The 20,661-nt window shown below is 35.6% G+C and overlaps 1 protein-coding gene across 19 annotated transcripts in view; it reads right to left on the bottom strand.

Annotated features, from left to right (window-relative positions):
• Nucleotides 1-20,661, bottom strand: part of adgrl2a (adhesion G protein-coupled receptor L2a) — a 334,526-nt gene that overhangs the window by 24,901 nt on the left and 288,964 nt on the right. For 15 of the 19 annotated variants that reach the window (XM_088598895.1, XM_088598896.1, XM_088598905.1 and 12 more), the window contains 6 exons: nucleotides 17,956-17,970; nucleotides 16,131-16,931; nucleotides 3,083-3,355; nucleotides 2,628-2,731; nucleotides 1,893-2,078; nucleotides 1,370-1,408 (listed from right to left, as the gene is read on the bottom strand). In XM_088598895.1, the coding sequence (XP_088455021.1) occupies nucleotides 1,370-1,408; nucleotides 1,893-2,078; nucleotides 2,628-2,731; nucleotides 3,083-3,355; nucleotides 16,131-16,931; nucleotides 17,956-17,970 (1,418 nt within the window). The remainder of the gene's footprint in view (nucleotides 1-1,369; nucleotides 1,409-1,892; nucleotides 2,079-2,627; nucleotides 2,732-3,082; nucleotides 3,356-16,130; nucleotides 16,932-17,955; nucleotides 17,971-20,661) is intronic. The other 4 variants (XM_088598897.1, XM_088598914.1, XM_088598902.1 and 1 more) reach the window with 1 other exon arrangement.

Raw genomic sequence — 20,661 nt, 5'->3', positions numbered from 1 at the left:
TCAGACTAATCAGTTAATCAATGGAAGTCAAGCTCTTAAACTAATGCAAAGATAATGTAGCCTTGAATTAAATATGTCAAATAATGCTGATTTGCCGCTTTTGCCTGAATGTCCTCTTACTAGCACTAATGTGTCATTAATGGTATGTATATAATATCTTCCCGATCAATTTCAAAAGGTACTAAATCGTCAATTAAACACAACACTCAAATACAAATGTGTGTTGAAAACACATTTGTGTGTGCTGGAAAGATCAGGACACTCCAGCAAAGGCTACCGTCTGAGTAAGATTAATTAGCCTAATCCATCTTAATATCCTCTTTCTGTCTGCATTTTGAGACGCCTTGACCTTTGTGGCAGGTGGAAGACATCTCCATGTGACATAAAAGGCTTTTCTCGCTCTAATGGGAGATGGAATAGTCAAAACGCGCCCACTGAAGGGACTACAGCCATTAACTGAAGAGGGGCATAAATTTCTTTGCCCAGGCCAGCCTTATTAGTCACAAGGACCCATAGCGTTATTTCTAATTTGCAGTACAAATGAAAATCCATGTCTCTCAAGGAACAAACTTACTGAATTTGCATTGCCGAGGTCATTACACAGTTGAAAATGTTGTAGGTGCCTGTGCCTTTGATGAAAAACAATCAATTTTAGGTGTTGCCATTAAGGTCTCTATACTATATATATTTTAAAGTGGATGGGTTTCAAGCACAACCCTTTTGGGAGGGGTTAGGGAAGGCAATACTGAAGAGTGTGGAAAATGTCTGATCAAACGGATGTCTCTCTCTCCCTCCCCCTCTTGACAATTGTCACGATTCACTCTGTCCCCAACTTCCATGGAACACCACCATAGAAGAAAATTTGAGTTCCAAGGACAAAGCATAATGGAATGCTCCATATTAAATACACATCACAATACTGACAAAGACGGGTAGAAGGTTGGAAAACATGTCCCAACACTCAGAGTGTAGATTTATTCAAGTGAAAAGAAATTATAACCAATATGTCAGTAAAACACTTAGAAACCTCAGAGGCTGGAAGTTGTCATAAAAGTTATCATCTCGAAAATTATTTCCCTTGCACTTCTGGCTGTCAGGGTTGAGGTACAATTATGACTGTGGGAAGGCAATTACTAATACAATGTATGAATCACACAGAAAGGAAAGAGGCTACCCTTTTGAAAGTCTGCCTTTGTCAATTTACCACTGGTCTCCTGTACTGTTACCACATGATTTTACCACAGTTATAACATAAACCTGGTAAATTTTCCAAGGTAAACTTCCATAAGAGTCCATAGCAATACAAAAGGTTCATGCTGCAGAGGAAGGTGTGGTGGGAAAAAGCACAGTGACGGCATATCTAAGATACCTTCATGTATGCTCTGCAAGTCCTTTCTCGTTTTTGAAGCTTTTTCATACAAAGAAAAAAAGAACACAGAAACACACAATTAGCAAAAACAGAGGCTTGTGCACAACTTTCCAGAGCTTTAATGATGTATTCAGGCTGTTCACAAGTAACAGCCTTTATGCCTTTTCTTGTTTTCCCCATTTCTTAGTAACTGCCTACAGATTAAAGCTAAGCTTCACTTTAAAACTATGACTTTAACACTTAACCGAACACTGGAGAAAGGTAAGGATTCATTTCAGTAAATGTGGTAATAAGAAAACAGGACAACCTATTAAATAAAACTGTGAGTTTGAGATAGTACTTGACTCACAAGATGGAAACTACTCAAGAATGCAGGATTTTCTAACTTGAAAAGTAATATCAAAGAGGACTTGAAATCTTTTAAGATCAAACAAAGAAAGACAGCAAAGAAGAAACTTAATAAAACAGAATTTGTCACAAGGAATGCGGGGCAAAAAAGCGATTCAAAGCCTTGAACAAATACCTTGTTAAAACTCCGGCCTGCGGAGTCCTTTTCGCTGGGCTTCAACTCCTGAAGCTGAGCGTCTAAGATGTCAACGAGCTGCTCCATCAATCTCACTGATGAACTTACATCGCCAGCAAAGATGGGCCCTTTGGTATGCTTGGCCAGCTCATTTGCAAGGTTAGCAGCATTTTCTCCGCTTCTGATCTGGAGTGATATAAATTATCATCTCAGCATGGTTCAAAAAATATTATTTTAGGCTACAAGGCTCTCCTCTCTCATTACAACATACCCATGCTGTGATGAAATATTCCTTTACACAGCTAGGCATGGAAAATTTGTAACTAATTGAAGCTGATATTATTATGCCTATTCCAACGATGAAAGATAGTTAAGTTTCTTTGATAAAAGTAAGTTAACACATTTATGCCAAAGGTGTGGGAATGTATAAGAATCTTCCATTGTGCCGTTATTAATGCACATTTTATTCTAAATGGCCTGCACCAAAGACTTAAACGTTTCACGTGCTGTGCCAAAGAAACATTATCGTATCAAACAGCAGGATAATGTACTTTGCAGCTTGGTCTTATGTTCACTGTTTTACTCTATGTGAGATAACATAAAAAAGACAAAAGGCACATAAGTTATTAATCCATTGGCTTGACACAGACGAATGGTATAACTAGCACTGAAGTCTTTATTTTTTCTTGAAAACAATAGGAATTTATGGGGGTTAGTTTTTTTTTTTAATCATACCTTTTGTGCAACCTGATTTACCCAATGGGACGTGCAGTTGCTGAGATCAGGCCCTTTTGGGTTCCATGCCCCAGTGGAAAGCACACAAAGATATGAAGCCGTGCCTGCATATAACAAAAGGTATTTAATAAATTAGGTTTGTCTATTAAAGAGGACAAACTGGGCAGATCAGTACAGCACTTTGCCGGTTTGTTTTGAAAACTGGAGACTGAAGATCACAGAAAAAATCATATATAGAGACTACATCTGAAAACATGTAATAACTATAAGACATACATTATTACCAATGCTGTATATAGCAGGTCAAAATGCTTATTTATCTCAGACGCACATAATATACAACAGCTGGGCTGAACAACATATATAACAGGAAAAAAAAAGTAACAGAAATAACCTATGTACTTTAACAGCTGGTTATTGATCAGGGAACAATGGAAAGTAAATCTACAGCCTACCTCTTGTCCCCTTGGGGCAAGGCCTTTCAACTAACATGCCTCTTTGTGTCTGGGGCCAAGATATGCCCCTTTTCTCAACACTGTCGCAGAACCGTTCTGGGAAAGGGAAGAGGTCGGGAGAGATGGGGGCTGTGGTGTCAGGAACTTCTGGTGGAAGTTTGGGGCCCACCGTAGATGTTGGGGTCAACACATTTTTCTTTGAGGTGGTAGTCGTGGTGGTAGTAGTTGTTTTAGGAATCTCTTCTGTTGTGGATGTTTCTGAAATTGTCGGCACTGAAAGAGAATAGAAACAGGTAAAATTAAATCACTTTTCAGACAATACCAAACCTTCATTTAAGCAGCACAAGATCCCTTCACTTCTACATATATTACATTGAATCCTGCTATTTCACAAATACCAAAATGGATAAAGCTAGTAATTACTGGCATATACGGAAAATGGTCAGTATGAAATGTTGTTTATTTCTAAACTATATCTTATTCCAGGCACTCAGTCTACACCTTACAAGAAAATAATTACTTTAACATCCTCCCTCCTGGCTGTGATTCTTGCTTGAGAGATTTTGAGCATGCCTGATTAGATTTCAACAGAAAAGGACACAGCCTTCATGTGTCGTTTGATTGTTTGAGCATTGCAGTTTTGTCCCCCCTTTTCATCCTTCTTTTTGATAAAGTAGGTAAGAAGCAACTAATGCACCACCAGAGGCTAGAACACAACTTATCAGTAAAGCTGACAGAGACAGCCCTCACTCGCATATAATAGTTTCCTTAGACGCCAAATAAAATCTGAATAATATGAGACAGAACTGGATGCAGTGAATATTATTTTATTCTTTGCAACACCGTTCCAGTGTTGTTTAATTTCCTTCTGTATTTAAATTTTTTTATGAAAGATACATACACAAAAACTTAATGTACTTAAATGTAGTAACCCAAAAGATCTGGGAAATTGCACATTTGAAAATTTTAAGCAGCTAGCAAAATATTAGAAATCTCTTTCTACTTCTGGATTCTCTTTTTAGCCCTGTTTAAAGCCAGAAAGCACTGAAAGAAGGGTCCCCTGGATTTTTTAAATGAGTTATAATATACTTCTCAAATTTAAAATTTTTGGAAGTTAACCAAACTACAGGATTGCAGCTAACAATTTCCCTACCCAATAACCTTCAGGAAATCCAATATATTCTGACCCGAGTGATATAGTATATTGCTATTAAAACCTACTTTTGTCTATTTTCTATTTCTATTTTCATCCTTTGCCTGACAAATATAAATGGGATGTTTATTATCGTGCTATTTTTTGAATGGAAGAGGTCTGAAAGTAGAAATAAACCATCCACTGATACATGGATATATATTTCCACTAGGGGAAGAATAATATTGTCCTAAAACAGTCACAGAAAATATCCGCACCGTGATGTTTAAGAAATGCTGTAATGACCAGTCCTAGTTTTTTTCACCTTCAGTAATTTCTGGTAAAATTACAAAAAGGTATGCATAAGAACTCTACCTGTTGGATGACAACAAGAAATGGAATGATATTAAAAAACAAGTTAGAGTGGTTCAGAATATAATAGTGGGAACAAAGTGTACAAGGCCCATTGCTGTCAGCAGATAAAGTTGCTAGACGACAGAAATGGTTTGTGCCTGGCAGCTCTCCCATAATACCCTGTGGTGCCGATATAACATTTCAGCACTATGAGGATAAGAAGGAATCATCTCCAATGATGGTTGTTGTCTGCCATGAATTAGTCTTAAATGACCAGTGAAGACATCTCAATGTCCTCTCTGTGGGGCCTGCCTTGGCTCCCACTTCACTTTTCTGGGTGATTTGAATGAAGAAGGGAAGCTTTTCAGATGGATTGAAGTTTGATGTTCACATTAGCCAGCTTACTTACTTCCATTTTTCCATCTTTGCGAACAGGCTTAATTATATTATTCTGACTGTGCTTGGAGACTGCAGTTTGAGACTATTCAGTGTTACATTCAGCATGGTCACTTACACAGCAGCTTAAGAAGTAGATCACCTGGGAAATATGTATTTACTTTTGACATCTCTATAAATATTTACATACATTTACAGTGCGCAGACAGACAGTCTGGCACAGGAGACAAAAGTGTACAGTATTGAATTGCTTAAGGTCGTGTAATTGAATTTGTTTCTTGAGTAAGGGAAAGACCTTGTTAGGCAAGAATAGCAGAGAGCCACAGACTGATAATTAGGTCTTTGACCCACGAGACAATCATTTCATTATCCAATTTCTTACCGTCATGAATGCTATTAAAACTTTTGTGTGTGTGTAAGTAGAATAAATGATTGTCCTCTTGAATTTTTTACATTGTTTTTTAGTTTTATGTGGTAAATATTATTTTTCTTTTTAACTCAGTGCTATCTATTTTACACATTTGTATATCTTCTTTATGCTTTTGTTTTAATTTGCTGAAGCAAATTGAAACTATTGTCTCCTTCTCAGTACTTCTGAAGCCTGGACAGCAGTCAAAGTTCACGAAGAATACATGTGATAATGAGAAATAATAAATACACCAATGTTCTTCACAGGTTCCCATAAAACATCATTGAGTGGGTCAACTTGCCTAAAGGACAGGGGGAGTCCTATAGATAGATATTGTTAGTTGGGGTGTGGACTATTTCACCAGCTGGGTGTGACTGGGATTCTCCCAGCAAGACTGCACATCTGGTCGAATTGTTCGAGGATTGCATTGACCAGTGTGTTCTTACCACACAACAGTGGCCTGTAAATTCTCAGTTACATGTGGGATTGCAGTGCTGCAAGTGTGAACAGTATCATTCTTCCAATCAACTGTGACTCGGTAGAGTGAAAAACAAAATTCAGAACATTTCAGAAAGCATTAAGGAAAGAATGCAATATCAACATGTGCTTACCATGTTGCTGATAATTCATTAATTAAAACACAGGACATTTTCTGGCAGGTTACAATACCATTGCTATATTAAATATTAAATTAATGCAGGAAAGGACACGGCGCAAGAATACAGCATTTCAAATATTTAAAATTTCTTATTAATATTAATAACTATTGACTGTTAATATATCACTGTTAATGTGTAATTGGGTTTCTAGATGTTTTAAGATTTAAACTATATAGTGAGACAATATTGATCTGAACATATTCTGAGTGTACAAGCTAGTTTATTTTAAAGTAGTACTAAATTAATCTAGAATAAAGACAAACCATTTAAAATGTTTAATTCTTGGATGTTATTGTATTATTTTTGTAAATATTTCTTACAGACCGTTTAAGTTTATTTCGGCTCCTTTACTGGAATTTGAAAAGGAGATGTACAATGGCTCTTTTAAATGCTTGTTAAATCTATTTGAAACTGTATTTTCTGACAGATCTAAATAATTTGTCAAAGACTAGGACTTTTTCATTAATTGAATTCCCATATAACTTTGCCTTAGTTCATTATGTTTAATGGTCCTTTTCTTTGAAATTTAAAAGAAGTATTGTTAGGAGTTTTCTCAGTTAAGAAACATTACTTTCTTCATTAGACATTTTTCTATGGATTTTGTGTTTTCCATTCTTTTTCTATCATTTCTTGAAATGAAATAAGCAAGTGAAATAAGCAACTGTCTCAGTCCAGGGTGGGATCTTGATTCTATAAAATGCCATATAAAAACAGAAAAATGTTTAACTTTAAAATGAACACAGCCTTTATGATCTTAAATCATTAAATCATTATTCTCCTAATATTAGAGTAGAGGACATTTATACATTCAGTATGCCAGTACCATCTTGGTTCATTGAACACACAGTGTAAATTTCAAAGTAGTATGTCTACTTAAAGTCCTTGCTTTAAAAGTACTTACACATATTTGGATACATTGAAAAAATAAAAAGCTTTTAAACAGCCAGGTTACTTTATTAAAAATGACATGGACGAAAATAAATTCACTGTGAGGTGAAGCTAAAAATCACAAGTGCCTTAAAGAAAACTACTGATGTAAACACATTTCAGGATCTAAGAAACTATTGCTTACAGAAAACAAATTCTGATGTTATATAGTGTGCGATATGATTTTGGGGGGGGGATTTTCCTAAAACAAATGCTGACAAAAAACAGTCTAGGTGAAATCAACCAAGATAAATGTAGTGAAAATATCAGAGAAAATAGTTTAGATGTAGTTATCTATTAATACCCTAAATCATTTTATTTATGCTTTATAATCCCAACAACTGGTATAATCTCATTACTGTGAGACAACAGTCTCATCTATAAGCCAATGAAAACTATAAGGAATTAAAGTTAAAGGCATTAAAACAGCCATTCTTACATACCAGCTGCTGCTATCAGATTGGACAGCTATTGCACGACAGGAAAACCATGCACTTGTCTTGTATTAAAAGGCTGTTTTTATTGATTGCTTGAGTTACATCTTTAAACCAGCTGACACTTTTTGCTTCACTGCCTAAAGAAAAACAAAAACCGATTTGAACCTGTCCATTGCCCATTCTGAATACATTTGGCTGACATCTCGAAACCTCCCCCCCACCACCCCTTGTAATTTCCCTTTGATTTCAAAGCATAAGCAATCTTTCAGAGTGGAATAACCAGATTGTGTCCTCAATTAATATGTCTCCCTAACATTTTGCCCATGAGGGGCCTTCAATTTATTGCCATAAAATGAGGCTTCGTGGAGAGAGAACTTTTATGGCACTAGGAACTGTCTGCCGCCCTTACAGACATATGTATGTCCCCCCTGGATAATCAGCACCCACTTGGTATCCCTAAATGAGCATTCATAGCAATGCAATTAGCACTTGGCAAATAAGGTTTTGTTTTATTTGCAGTCAAGCCATAATAATCCCTGAAAGGGGAGTGATAAGAAAGGAACAAAACGCAGCTGTCTTGTATTGTCAGCTTGCTAACAACTAAAATTGGACCCTACCAGGACTTTCAACCACACTCTCATTCTTGTAGACACAGATGCTGACAGCAAGTGTGTCTTTTATATTATGTTAAATGACTGCAGTTGTAAAATAGGGCTGATGGTGGTCTGAATGAGCAACATGTTATCCTGAACAAGGACAAATGTTTATTTTGAAAACGCAAGGGCTCCTACAAGGTTGGGGTTTCAGATCATTTAATCGCCAAAATAAAAATGAAATTTGATTTTATTTGTGTTGGTGCTGCTGTCAATCTGAATAGCTTACTCTAGAGGACAAAACCTTCGAAGAGCTACAGCATGAGATTATCCTTCTTGTACTTAACCAAAGGAATCCTTTACACAAAGCTTTTATCAGTTGTGAAATACAAGTCCCAGGTGGTAATCACCTATTAATGGAAGAGTAATAGCTAACAGAATAAGTCAATAGCAGCTCAAACAATTAAAACCCTGTTCTGTAGATCAAAAAGAAACTCACCAAATACTTTGTGGAGGAGCCAAGAAAAGCAAGGGGAAAATAAATGAATAAGCCATCTGCTACAAAAGTCACTGGTTGCATATAAAAGCATTAACCCCTTCAGAAGACATAAAGAAGGCGTGCTCTTAAGGCTTTCAGGGGTGTGTGGTAAATTACATAGGTATTTAATTCTGTCAGAAGCCTTTTTATGTCAAAACTGTAGAGGAAAAAACTAAATTCTTCAGTCTTAATACAGTCAATCATTTAGTTTCTGCTTTAATGCTGTACTCTTAAATTCAAAATACAAGGAACTACGGCAAAAAGCCAATGCAGCTGCCATTGTCTTGTCTGCATTTTTCTTTGGATATTCATACGTGCTCCACATTTCAACTTCAAGCGTGCAGATCTCTGTTCTGCGCTCCATGAAAACTTGCTGCCATGCATACAGTAGATGTCAGCAAATTTACAGACACCTCCCAGCTATCTCTGCGCGGGCTGTTAAATTAATCATTTCCAACTTCAGGTTCAACTTTACGTGTGCTCTCTAACCCTGAGGTGATTTGGTACATGTACAGGGTTTCAGATGGCTCCTGACATATACAAGTACTTTTACTGTACATGAAATCAATGGTCCCATAAGGTTTCATTGCACACTTAGAGTGATCCGTGCTTTAAGAAAAACATTTGAAAAAAGCTAATGCTCCTGATGCTACTTATACTGTAGGCTAAGGAACGGCACAGAGAAATAAATAGACCATGCAACCTCTGCAGTGAATGCTGATAACACAGCACTTCTTTGTATTTATTAAATTAGATAGTTCAGGCCTATTGTTGTGTGAATTCTATCATATTCTGAAAGGGGAACACTTATAGATGAGAAAAGCGATTACACTGACGTCTCAGGATTCCTCTACATTTAAAAGTAACAAAGGTAGTTCGAGATTGGTAGAGTCAGTACAAAAATAAGTATTTATAGGACACAACTTTGGCAACACTTGTAAAATCTCACAAAAAACAAGGTTTTTCTTCATACTTAATCTTGCATTTTGACTACTCCTACAGAATGTCAAATGTCTAAAATTATATCAAAAGGTATCAACTCTTACTTTTGCTTGTATGTTAAAATGTACACCTCACAGCTCAGTATGTTTCTTACATGCTACAGAGCAGAAAAAAAACTAATTAGATGAATACAGATACACACATAAAAATAAATTAATAAAACATTTCCACTTGGGGGGGCAGAAGAACAAATACTGAGGTGCATTAAAATGCAGCAAATGCTACTGGTTCCAAATGTTCCAATAAATGACTACTGGTTTTAAATGTCTCTTACTGTAAGATGTGAGAGGAATTTTGCCTTTTGATAACCAGAGAATATCAACATCCTCAAGATTTGTAATTCTATTAATAAATTCCATTTACAGCCTGCCAAACCACTCTGGAAGTCCACATTCATGCAGGTATAGTGGTAAAATGATCAAAATGTGGTTACTTCAGGACTGGGTTTATATATTCTTGAGGCTAGAGCTGTCCCCAGTAAATACTTTTTTACTTTAATTAATCCCATCATTAGTAACATAGTAGAGAGGCACCAGAGGACTTGTATTCATTCTGTTGGGCACTTTGCTGAATACAAACAGCAAATGAAAGCAGCAGTATGTGAGCATTGACAATGTCCTGAAGCCTACTTTGATCATTGGCCAGACTTGACTTTCTGCCAACCAGGCCAGCTTCTGTAGAGACAAACTCATGACTAAAGAAAAATGATGGCTACTGTTTCTGATTACAATAAGACCCTGACAGAAATCTGTGTCTGTAACATTTATTAATGATATGTTTATGTTGTTCAGAATTCTGTTTTCTAACAGCATTCCTCCTGTGTCTTTAACACCGATCCTGTATCCAGGGAAATACACAGTATGGCATTTACAATTTCAATTTCTTAAAATACTGCAGGCTTTGTTATAAATCAGGTCGAAACAAGCTCCGTTTTTTTGTTGTATAGTATATGTATTGGAATAGAAAATGATTTTTACATGAATTACATTTTTTACACACCAGTGCAGTCACTGACAGCTTTATCATTACAAAATTGGAAAGGAATAACAAAGTCTAGACGAATGTACAAACATTCACAAGCAAAACAGCTAGATTTCTCTGTGAAAAATTCCAAAACACATCACCTCGTATTAATCTGATGACCCACTTGTACTCAGATATTAATCTGAAATGAACACTCTGGCCTACTTCGAGCAATGTATTCTGAAACAGAGATGTAAAACATTGGCAGGAGGTATAAAAACTCTAGGCTTGGTCCTATTAGGGTCAAGTATATAGACATGCTACATGACAAGTATCAGTCAGGCATTATGCTGCATTACAGCATCTGTATACCAAAAGATAACTTTTAATAAATATATTTTATGTCTCCCAAATACTGCACAATATACACATACATGTCTTATATACTCTTTACCTCTCACTTTCTATTGCAATCTGTATATTTAATAGCAGTCTACCACTTTACTGCGTACGACAACATTTAATTCACATCTATAATATAATATAGATATACAGCATGTACAGAATGTATTCCATTCAAATATAAATTATATGCAAGTTTGACCCATGGTTATTTTTCCTGGACTTTTCTTAGGCAACTCCCCTCCCCCACCACTACGACAATAATATTCCTTAATTTGTGTCAGCTAAGATTCTAAAATGTGTTTTTTTTTCTCGAACAGTAATAAAACAACTTCCATTGGTCTTAAATTTCTGCTATGTTCAACATGATGTCACACAGTAGGAAAATGAAATAAAAATAAAATGGTATATGGATACAGTGCTGTGCTATATTTACCTTTTTTCACTATGATAGTACAGCTGTAACAAACATCAACAAGACAGTGAAAATGGAGAATTCCAATCTTACTACAGTACTATTGCACATACAAAAACACATAGTATCTGCTCAGTTTGCAAACCGCAAAGGTTAATTCCTCTGAAAAAAAATATAGCCTATTTAATACTCTGAAACAAGAACAAGTACTTTACATTATTAACTAAGGAACAAAGTTTAAGTTCCAAAGCATTTTTTCTCAAGTTTTAGTTTTTTCCACTGAACTTCAAAGCAAGCAAAAAAAAACACCATACACAATCTTCTGGTAATCAACCCTACGAAAGACAAACTCCAGTATGTTTTAATATTAAACTACTCAATTAACCATTTTATGGTGAGGCCTGAGAGGTTATTTTTTCAAAACTAATAATTTTTTATCTATTATATTTATTTAGCTAATACTTATTTATCTGATTGCTTGAGACAAGACAGAATATTCTATCAGGTTCTAGAAATGAAAGTCTTTACAATGCTGCAAGGAAATTTTGATCCTTGATATTAAGACAAACGTCTGCCTTTTTCCTCGTTTAAGTCTTACTGAGCAAAGGTCTGTGACAAACATGAATGTTAGGTCCCATGTTTCCGTACGCTGAATTTTACTAAATAATCACTAATTTTGTTATATAAGCACTCTGATGAGAAAAGAAACATTTTCGGAATTCTTTTCTTTTCCTTTTTCTCCTTTACAAAAAGCATCACATAAATAGATACATTTACAGCTGCATGTATACATTGCAAACTTAATATTTAATTGCAGTCCCATTTCAAACACCTGCTCTTTGGTGAATCTAGCATTCATTTGCATGCATCTTCTTGACCAATGCAATGGCAGGATACTTTACAATACTTGCCAATGCAGCCAGAGGAAACTAAGGTTAGAGGAAGAAGCAGTAGAAAAACTGATATAATCATTTTATCATAATATATTATGAAAGAAAAGCTTATTTGTGTTTAAAACTGAGGACATTTTTTTTTACACAGAGGGATTATGGGCACCCGAAAGTCAATACTTTGACTTGAATAAAGAAACCCGACAGATGAGATCGTCGGATCTTTCGGCTGCTTACAACCAAGTAAGCTAGCTCCTTTGTGTTTGCAAGCTCCTTATTTTTATATCCCCTTGTGTCTTTTTTTCTCATCCGGGGGGAGGGCAGGTGGAAGTCACATGCTCTCTAGTCCATTCAACACCACGGAAACCAGGATAAACTCTGGCCCAATGAGCCGTTGTGGCTTGGATATGGAAATTACTGTCTTTTTTAATGCAAAAAATCATTCAGGCACCCACTGAGAAACTGTTTCTTGTTTTGTAATGTAATAATTTGAATAGAAAGATGAATCTTCTGGCATTTTATATTATAGCTCCCTTATCAAAGTAAATGTCTAGTGTTTCCTAATTCACCATAATGTTGGAAAGATCCTTAGATGTAAAATGTACAAAAACAGAGTGTTTATACTACAAGGTGGTTACAGTACAGTATTACTTACAGTTCTAATAGGACAAGCTATAAAACCTTCAGCTTTATTTACATGTAAACCTGACAGTTTCCTTAATCTTACTGGAGCCCTGAATCTTCCTTTGAAACATCCCACATGGCTGTTCCTCTATAACTGCCCAAAGATTTTGTTAATTACAGCAGATCACAAACACTAAAAAAAGCACATCAGCAAGAGGATTATTCACTTCTACAGGCTGATAACACTTTTGTAAAATAAAAGCTTATGGTTGACATAAACGGCACAAAAACCACACTGAACTGAAACTATCAAAGCATGCACATCTGTCTTGATAACTTTAACCAAATGCTCTACTCAGTATAAAACTTGACAATTTTGTTCTGGCAGCTCTCTATATCAGCGGGTACCATTCTGGAAACATCACATAGGCGCTTTGTGTTACTGACAATGCTGACCAGAGCAGAAGTGATACACATGTCCTGTGCTAATGTTTAAAGAAACCATGTGTCTTGACAACAGTGAACAACCTATCTATCAAATCCTTTACAGTTTTTTTTAAATATTCAGCCAATATAAAATGGAGTAAAAATCAGACAGAAAAACAGATTTTCAATAATTCCATTTTAACCTTCCTAAAAGATGCAACTTACCATGACTTTAACAATAATAGTTTTGAGTGAAACACAACAACAGGAGTGGTAAAATAACAAATCTGAAGTTATGCCTTTTACGTCTCTATGAAACATTGGAAGTACATCCTACAAAATAAATGGTTCTTTTTTGTTTGGATTAAAGTATTTTCATTGTCCTGCATTACAATAACAAATATAGTCTGTAGTGCTGTGACCCAATCATGCAGTGTGTTTCGTAATATAAACATATACTTTCTGTATCCAGGAAAGATGCTGTTACACCCTTACCAAGCTGAACTGAAATGCTTAGGAAGCTTTGTTACTGAATTAACAATGCTGAGTCTTTAAAATCTTATAAAAAACATTTTGGAATATAAGCACAATATTTTAAATGGAACATTTCCTTATATTTATGTGAACGTGACATCATGTAAACATTTTGACTGATATTACATTATTAATACAACATAATATTTAAACATTTTTTCTGCATAAAGGGTTTCACGGGGCAGTACGGCACATTTTCCTCCCTTATGAGATCCAATAATAAACACAATAACTTCCTTCAGTCAATACCCAAAAATATGTATTATAAATCATGGCTCAGGCAATGCAACGTCTTCTTGGCTTGTACACTATGTCTATTGGATGTTACTTTATAACCAATTTATTTGTTTCTTATCTCTGGTACTATATATCTGTATAAAACAGGTTATGCCAAAATAATCACTAAACTAGTACTTGCTGTATACCAATCAAAAACAAACTACTTCACTTGCCACACACTGTGCAAATTTCCTTAATTAATATCAATAGTAATAATAATGCATTTTATTAATAACTAATTTTGAAAAAAACTCAGTGCTGTACAATAGCATACACAGTACACCAGATAAAATTTAAAAGAGTAAGAGAGAAAATAATACAGTAAATTGAAAAGGTAACACTGTATTATAGGCTATAGCAGAAGCCGAAATGAAAAGCCATTTTTAGACTGTTTTAAAAATGGCGGCAGTCTCAGTCTCTATAATTGATTTGGGCTTGAGTTCTTAGATATGGTGCTCCACTGTGTGGAGCCTATTCTTTAGTAGACTATAATGCAATTAGGCTTTAAAACAACCTGAAGCTAGATCATTCAGTGTATTTCCTGAGCTCAAGAAACTCAAAGTCCATCTAATTTGCACAGGAAGCCAGTATATACAGTGCACATAGGATGGGAAGTGCCAGCTGAAAGAGATTATTCTTAATCAGCACGTGGCTGGACATAAGGAATCCTATTTAGAAGCTTAGTGTATACCCCAGAAAAAAATGTGCTACTTTAAGTCTAGTTTTGATGAAATAAAGGTATGTATCAATAATTTAGCATTAGATAGAGCAAGGACCTTAACCGATCAATGTTACACAGACTGAAAATGATACCCTTGCACTTTTATTTTTCTTTTCAAGCTTTACAGATGCAAATTGGTCAAAAACCATGTCACACTGCTGTTTCTAGTTGCTTGAATAAGCATTAAATCTTCCTCCACTAAATTCCTAAACCTTCTGACATTCATTAGACAGTAAAGCTGCAGATCTTTAATTAAAAATCTCAATGTGTTTTAAGGGCAATAAAGAAACTTCAAACAAGTTATACTATTTAAAAAAAAAAAACGAGTCATCAATTCCTTCCACTGATGACTCCATCTTCATAGCTTTGGCTGCATACTAATTTTAGATCTCATGTTTAGATGTTCTCCGTTTCATATATTCAGCAGCTGTAACAGGGTCTTCTGGGTCTGTAACTTGTTTGTGCTTCACTGTCACAGCCAGGACTCATTCAGATGACACTACACAAATACCAAAGCAAATAAATATTGCAAAATGGTTCCCCCGTGGATCACTGCTTGACGACCAGAGTCATGAAATATTGTAGTATGTGCTTTGGAACACCTTGGCTGAAAACCTTTGGCAATGAGGTAGTGCAGTAATTACAGAAATTATCCCTCACAATTTATAGACTCTTAGCCCAAAGAAATGTCTGACTCTTTGCAGTTCTTAAAAGCTAAATTAAAAACCTACCCTTCTGACATAACCTGATTTTTGATCTCTTTCCTCTGTGCAGTCTTATACCTCTTCTCTGAAGCCATTTGTGCTGCGTAATACATATTAAGTGTTGACTATTTGTTTAAAAGCCTAGAAGCAGGCTAGTTTAGGCTGTGCACTGTTGGGATTGATCTTGTACTATTACCCTAAGGCTGCCTATCTACTTGTCCAAACAGGTACAGGAGAACTGCTGTGGTTAGGTCTCAGTTCTCACTGGGATGAGAGCTCGCTGCAGCGCCTCATGATCATTACTATGGAGAAGATGGGTGCCGCTAGCAATATGAAGCCACAAAATCCCAGAGCACTGATCTCCCATGATATGATTAATGAAGGGCGATTATGTTTACTGTCAGACTCATACCACTCTGCTTTTTAGATGCTTTATATGCTTCAAAAGCTTCTGTTACTCATCTAAAACAAAAACAAACTCAGAATTAAAAGCAGTCTTTTATATCTGATACACTCATCTGCATCTGGAACACTCAACTTTGTGGAAAACCAAAAAGTTCTATATACACTTAACATTAAATCTTAAATCTGAGACAAGTGTTTTGTCTCAAGAAATCCTGCAAATGGAATGAAAAAATCTTACCTTGAGCTGGGTCAGGTGGTCCAAATTCCAGGGTATACCTCAATATGTAATAATTATTCCACACGTAAAGCTGATTGTCTCTCGGATTGTAATCCACTGCAGCAATGTACCGGTATTGGTTGGGGAATGGAATATCCACAAACTCCCCTCGGTTTTGCTTGGTGTTATACACATAATCAATCAGACTCTTACTCACTTCACTCTCGTTCCCTACATACGTGGAACGCACCACATACAGAACCCCACAGATCATGAAGGCGTTGGAAGCAGACCGTTTGTCATACGTCGTCTCCCAGGTAGCCTCAAAGCGTAGGGTGTAAGGGTTCAGCTGGCTGATGACTATCATTCCGTTGTTCTGCTCCGTGGCATAAATCACCCACAAGCCGTTCTCATCTACAGCCAGATCAATGTCCGTTTTCCCACCCCACTTGTAGGGTGAGGTGTCATGGTAGTTGGCGTTGTTGATGATCGCCTCCCCGCTTTTGATCCTAGTTCTCAGGTCAAACTTTACAATGTTTCGGGTCCTTTCCTTGTTGAAAAACACAGCGCCATCGTACACCACAAATCCAGTACCGTCCACTCGGTGGGGGAGCTTGTATGTGGTGGTTTGACGCCCATTCTGGAAGTCATCCAGTGAAGAGTACTCTATTAAAGTGTCTGTACGATAAGGAGTCCAGGGCATGAAGTAAATTTTGTCACCCGCCTGCAGGGGGTCTTTGCACCAAGCGCCTCCTTGTTGCTCCGCCTCAAAGAGAAAGGAAGAATCCGCGACAGCTTTCAGAGTCCCAGGACAAACAAAAACTAGTAATGGGGGAGAGTAAAAGAAGAAAATAATTTAAGTAAGCAACATAAAACAAACAAACACAGAAGGTATCAGTACAGATCACTTAGGATTCTATTTCTGACACTGCCTTGGTAAGGGGTTGCCCAAGAAAAGAGTGGGAGACAAAGCATACTTTTTGTGGCCGTTACTCTACAATTACATGATAAACTCAGAAGTTTATTGCATACAGGAGAAGAACAACACAGTCATTGTATTAGAAAACATTTGTTCTGGACATTTTTCTTCAGTAACCGTAGAATATTACCTTTTGGTTATATGTATTGAATTTTGGAATGAAATAAAACAAAAAGTAAAAAATAAATAAATGACCAAACCAACTCTCTTTCTGCGAATGAACAGCACTATAGGCAAGGAACAACAAAAAGTTTGAAGAGCAGGATTCACGACCTGCTCACAAAACACTGATATTGATGCCAGCTTTTTTCTGGCATCCTTAATTCTTGTCATTAAGATATAAGAGAAGTGTCTTTTTTAATTTATGGTTGAAAAATAAACTACATTAAAAAGTCAAAAACAGTACACATTTATTTGTGTAAGCTACCTACTCAAGGAAGTGAAACTAGTTTTATTCTAAAACAAGGGATAGGGGTGGAAGGCAGTAAAGGGGAAAGGAAAAAAAAAGACAGTTGAAGCAGTGAGTTCAGAAGGCCAAGTAACCCTGTTACCATGACATGCTATGGAGAGGGTTTTGGAAGCCAGGCAAAATGGGATTCTACTAACACAAGAAAGCACCCAAGGGTATGGAAAAGGAACCTCTAGGCACTCCAGTGACTACACCCCACAACCTTCTTAAAGCTGCAAGTTTCTTAAGATTTAATTATTAGTAATCTTACTACTGTTACAGATTATTGACCTGCACAGTCATTATGGACTATTTTTCTACTGCCTGCTAGGATCAGAACACCAGAGTGGGGGTAGGAAGGTTAACAACCATATGCCACAAAACAAGGAGCTAGGGTTTGGATTGTGTCAGTTATTTACCTTTTTGCTCCACTTCTATTTTAAGCGTTGGTAGAGAGAATGAAAAGGGAGTGCAAGGAAAAAAAAGAGATTAACATGAATTAACTATCAACTCTAAGGTTACAAACGCAGTAACAAATGTTATGAGACAAGGACTAAGAGAGGCAGACCTAATTTGGGAAGGGAAAAAAAGAGAAAGAAGGTGAACATCAGTAACAGCAGGTAACCCTGGCATGAAAAAAGGGTCGGGTTAAGAGACAGAGGTTTAAAAGGACAATACAAAGTGGCACCTTTTAAAAGCTTTAGGCTAATGTGTAAGGTAAAGATAGACAGGAGGTGACACAACAGGCCATTATAAGATTTCAAAAGTGCTTTTCATCTCTTAAAGAAAAGGTTAGGGCTGTTAAGCCAATCCACGACAGTGCATTGTCCCTTTAAAACCATTGGGATTACCGAACACACATCACACACACCTCAAACACAATATCTAAAAACTTTTATATGTAGATTATAAAAGTTTATATGTGCAGAAAACCCCATGTATTGTACATAACAAAATCTTAAAAATCCATGCTTTAACAAAGATACAATAAATCCATTATAAAATGAAAAAAAAATACCTTGTTTCTGGCAATGATACATTTAGTTATACTGCCTGCATCTAATCAATCAATTCATTTATCTCTCTATGCATATACAAAAATTGAAACAGCAGAACATTAAACTTTTAAACATCCACTGTTTTTTATTATTATTGTCATTAATAATGTATCCTTATTTTACATATATATTTATGTTGCTGTCTATATATGATATATTCAGCAATGACCCTGGATGGCATAATTGAATATGTCTCAACAACTGAACATCAATGACTTCCAGAAGATTACTTTTGTGAGTCATTATGTGTGACCTTTTTCTTTAGCGTTGAGAAGTATAGTGCGTGTTTTGAATCTGAAAACAGTGAAGGTTTTAACAGAAATGGTAACACAAAATGGTGGTAGCATGTGTTATATTTAAGGAAAGTGAACCTTTTCCTGAATAGAGAAACTACAGTGAAGGACTGTACTAACACTTAACTACAGTAGGTCTGTTTACAGTCACCAAATTCAAAATCCATGAGAGCTGACCAGTGAGAAGAAAATACTATTCTGTTGACTTTAAATAAAGTGTTCTGAGTAAATAAAGGACTATAGATAACAGTTGATGTTATAATGATCCTGAGATAAAAAGCACTGAAGAATGTTATTTAATTGCAAGCTACCTGTGCATCATTTAAGAAACATCTAGTTTCCTTAAAGATGTTTTTTAACACTTACCGCCCACTTACACTTATGAATATTCCAAAATAGGAGTACTGCACATTAATATGAGCACACATGCATCCAAACATTCAATAGCTACAGTAAGTCAACATTTCTATCCAGTGTGACCCATTAGATATTAGATAACTGTGACTTGTTATCATTGTTTTAATATCATGTTATCAGTTTCCATCCTTAAAAAGAAAGACCAAATAAAACTGCCTTCTAGATTAATTGCAAAAACAATCACAAGAAATGTCAGCAAGACTTTAATACAATCTTAATCATGCAACCTTATCAAAGCATTGAATAAAAGACTGACATCTAAAAAATTGCAATTAACTGTGATTCTGTACTGTTGTGCTTTGTGATGTGTTTATTGTCGCATGTTAAAAAGGGGAATAAAGGCGATTTAAACACTAATTGCTTATAGTCTTTTAGGTTAAAGGTCATCATAAATATACCCACCAATGTTTTAACAATGAAGCAGTTTACTGTCATCATAAAAAAATGAAATATAAGTTCATGTTTTGTAATTATTACAATAAAGGTAATTCAAATAAAGTAAGGAAAATTACACTGAATGCTTAATTTACTGCCAGATTCCATTTCAGGTCAAGTATTGCTTAATATGAAATGTACATATTATTCCCAATTGTTATCTCGTTTCTACCTTTCATAAATCAACCACATTATCTGTATTGTTTTTTGTGAATAAACATTCACAACTATTGTTAACAATTACTAGGAGCCAACAGACAACAGATACTTTTCTGTCACATTTTCATAATGTTGCAGAACTGGGTGCACAAAGAAAGAAGATTGTCAAGAAATGGTTTTAACCTGTTGGGAATCTGTTAGCTTGAGGAATTTAATAAGGTATTGCTTTTGGTGATGCCTATTTGAATAAGAGGAGATGTAGTGACATGACTTCAGATTTAAATTAGCCACAATCAAAGACAATTAAAGATGTGTTTGCATGCGATACTATTACAGTTCATCCCATTTAAACAAATGTTCAAGGAAACTGTGTCATTTAAAAATGTATGTCCTTAGCTACTATCATTATTTTATTAAGTGTACTAATGGGAAAATTAGGGGGAAAAAATGTCCCTGATCTATCTAATGTGATGTTCAATATCCAAAAAAATATCTAAATCAGTTTCCAATTTTACTCAAAACAACATGGAGATACAGACAAAATGTTTGTGTAATAGTGTTCAGTAATGAAGGGGTGGATTTTCAACACTAAGATAAATAAGTGAATAATACATTTTCAACATGCTTAATTTTTGAAGCAGTTCACACAATAAAAGCTGTGTGTACTTTCACAGTAATAAAAACTAAAAAATAATTTAATTTAAAATAAACTATTGGCTTCATCTTAAAAAATGCAACAGCTATTATAATTTATTATGGGGGT

This window comes from Lepisosteus platostomus, chromosome 11 (assembly GCF_059453375.1).
Source record: "Lepisosteus platostomus isolate fLepPlt1 chromosome 11, fLepPlt1.hap1, whole genome shotgun sequence".
Taxonomy (NCBI): domain Eukaryota; kingdom Metazoa; phylum Chordata; class Actinopteri; order Semionotiformes; family Lepisosteidae; genus Lepisosteus; species Lepisosteus platostomus.
The sequence above is the reverse complement of the archived record's forward strand: the minus strand, read 5'-3'. Positions and strand labels throughout refer to the sequence as shown.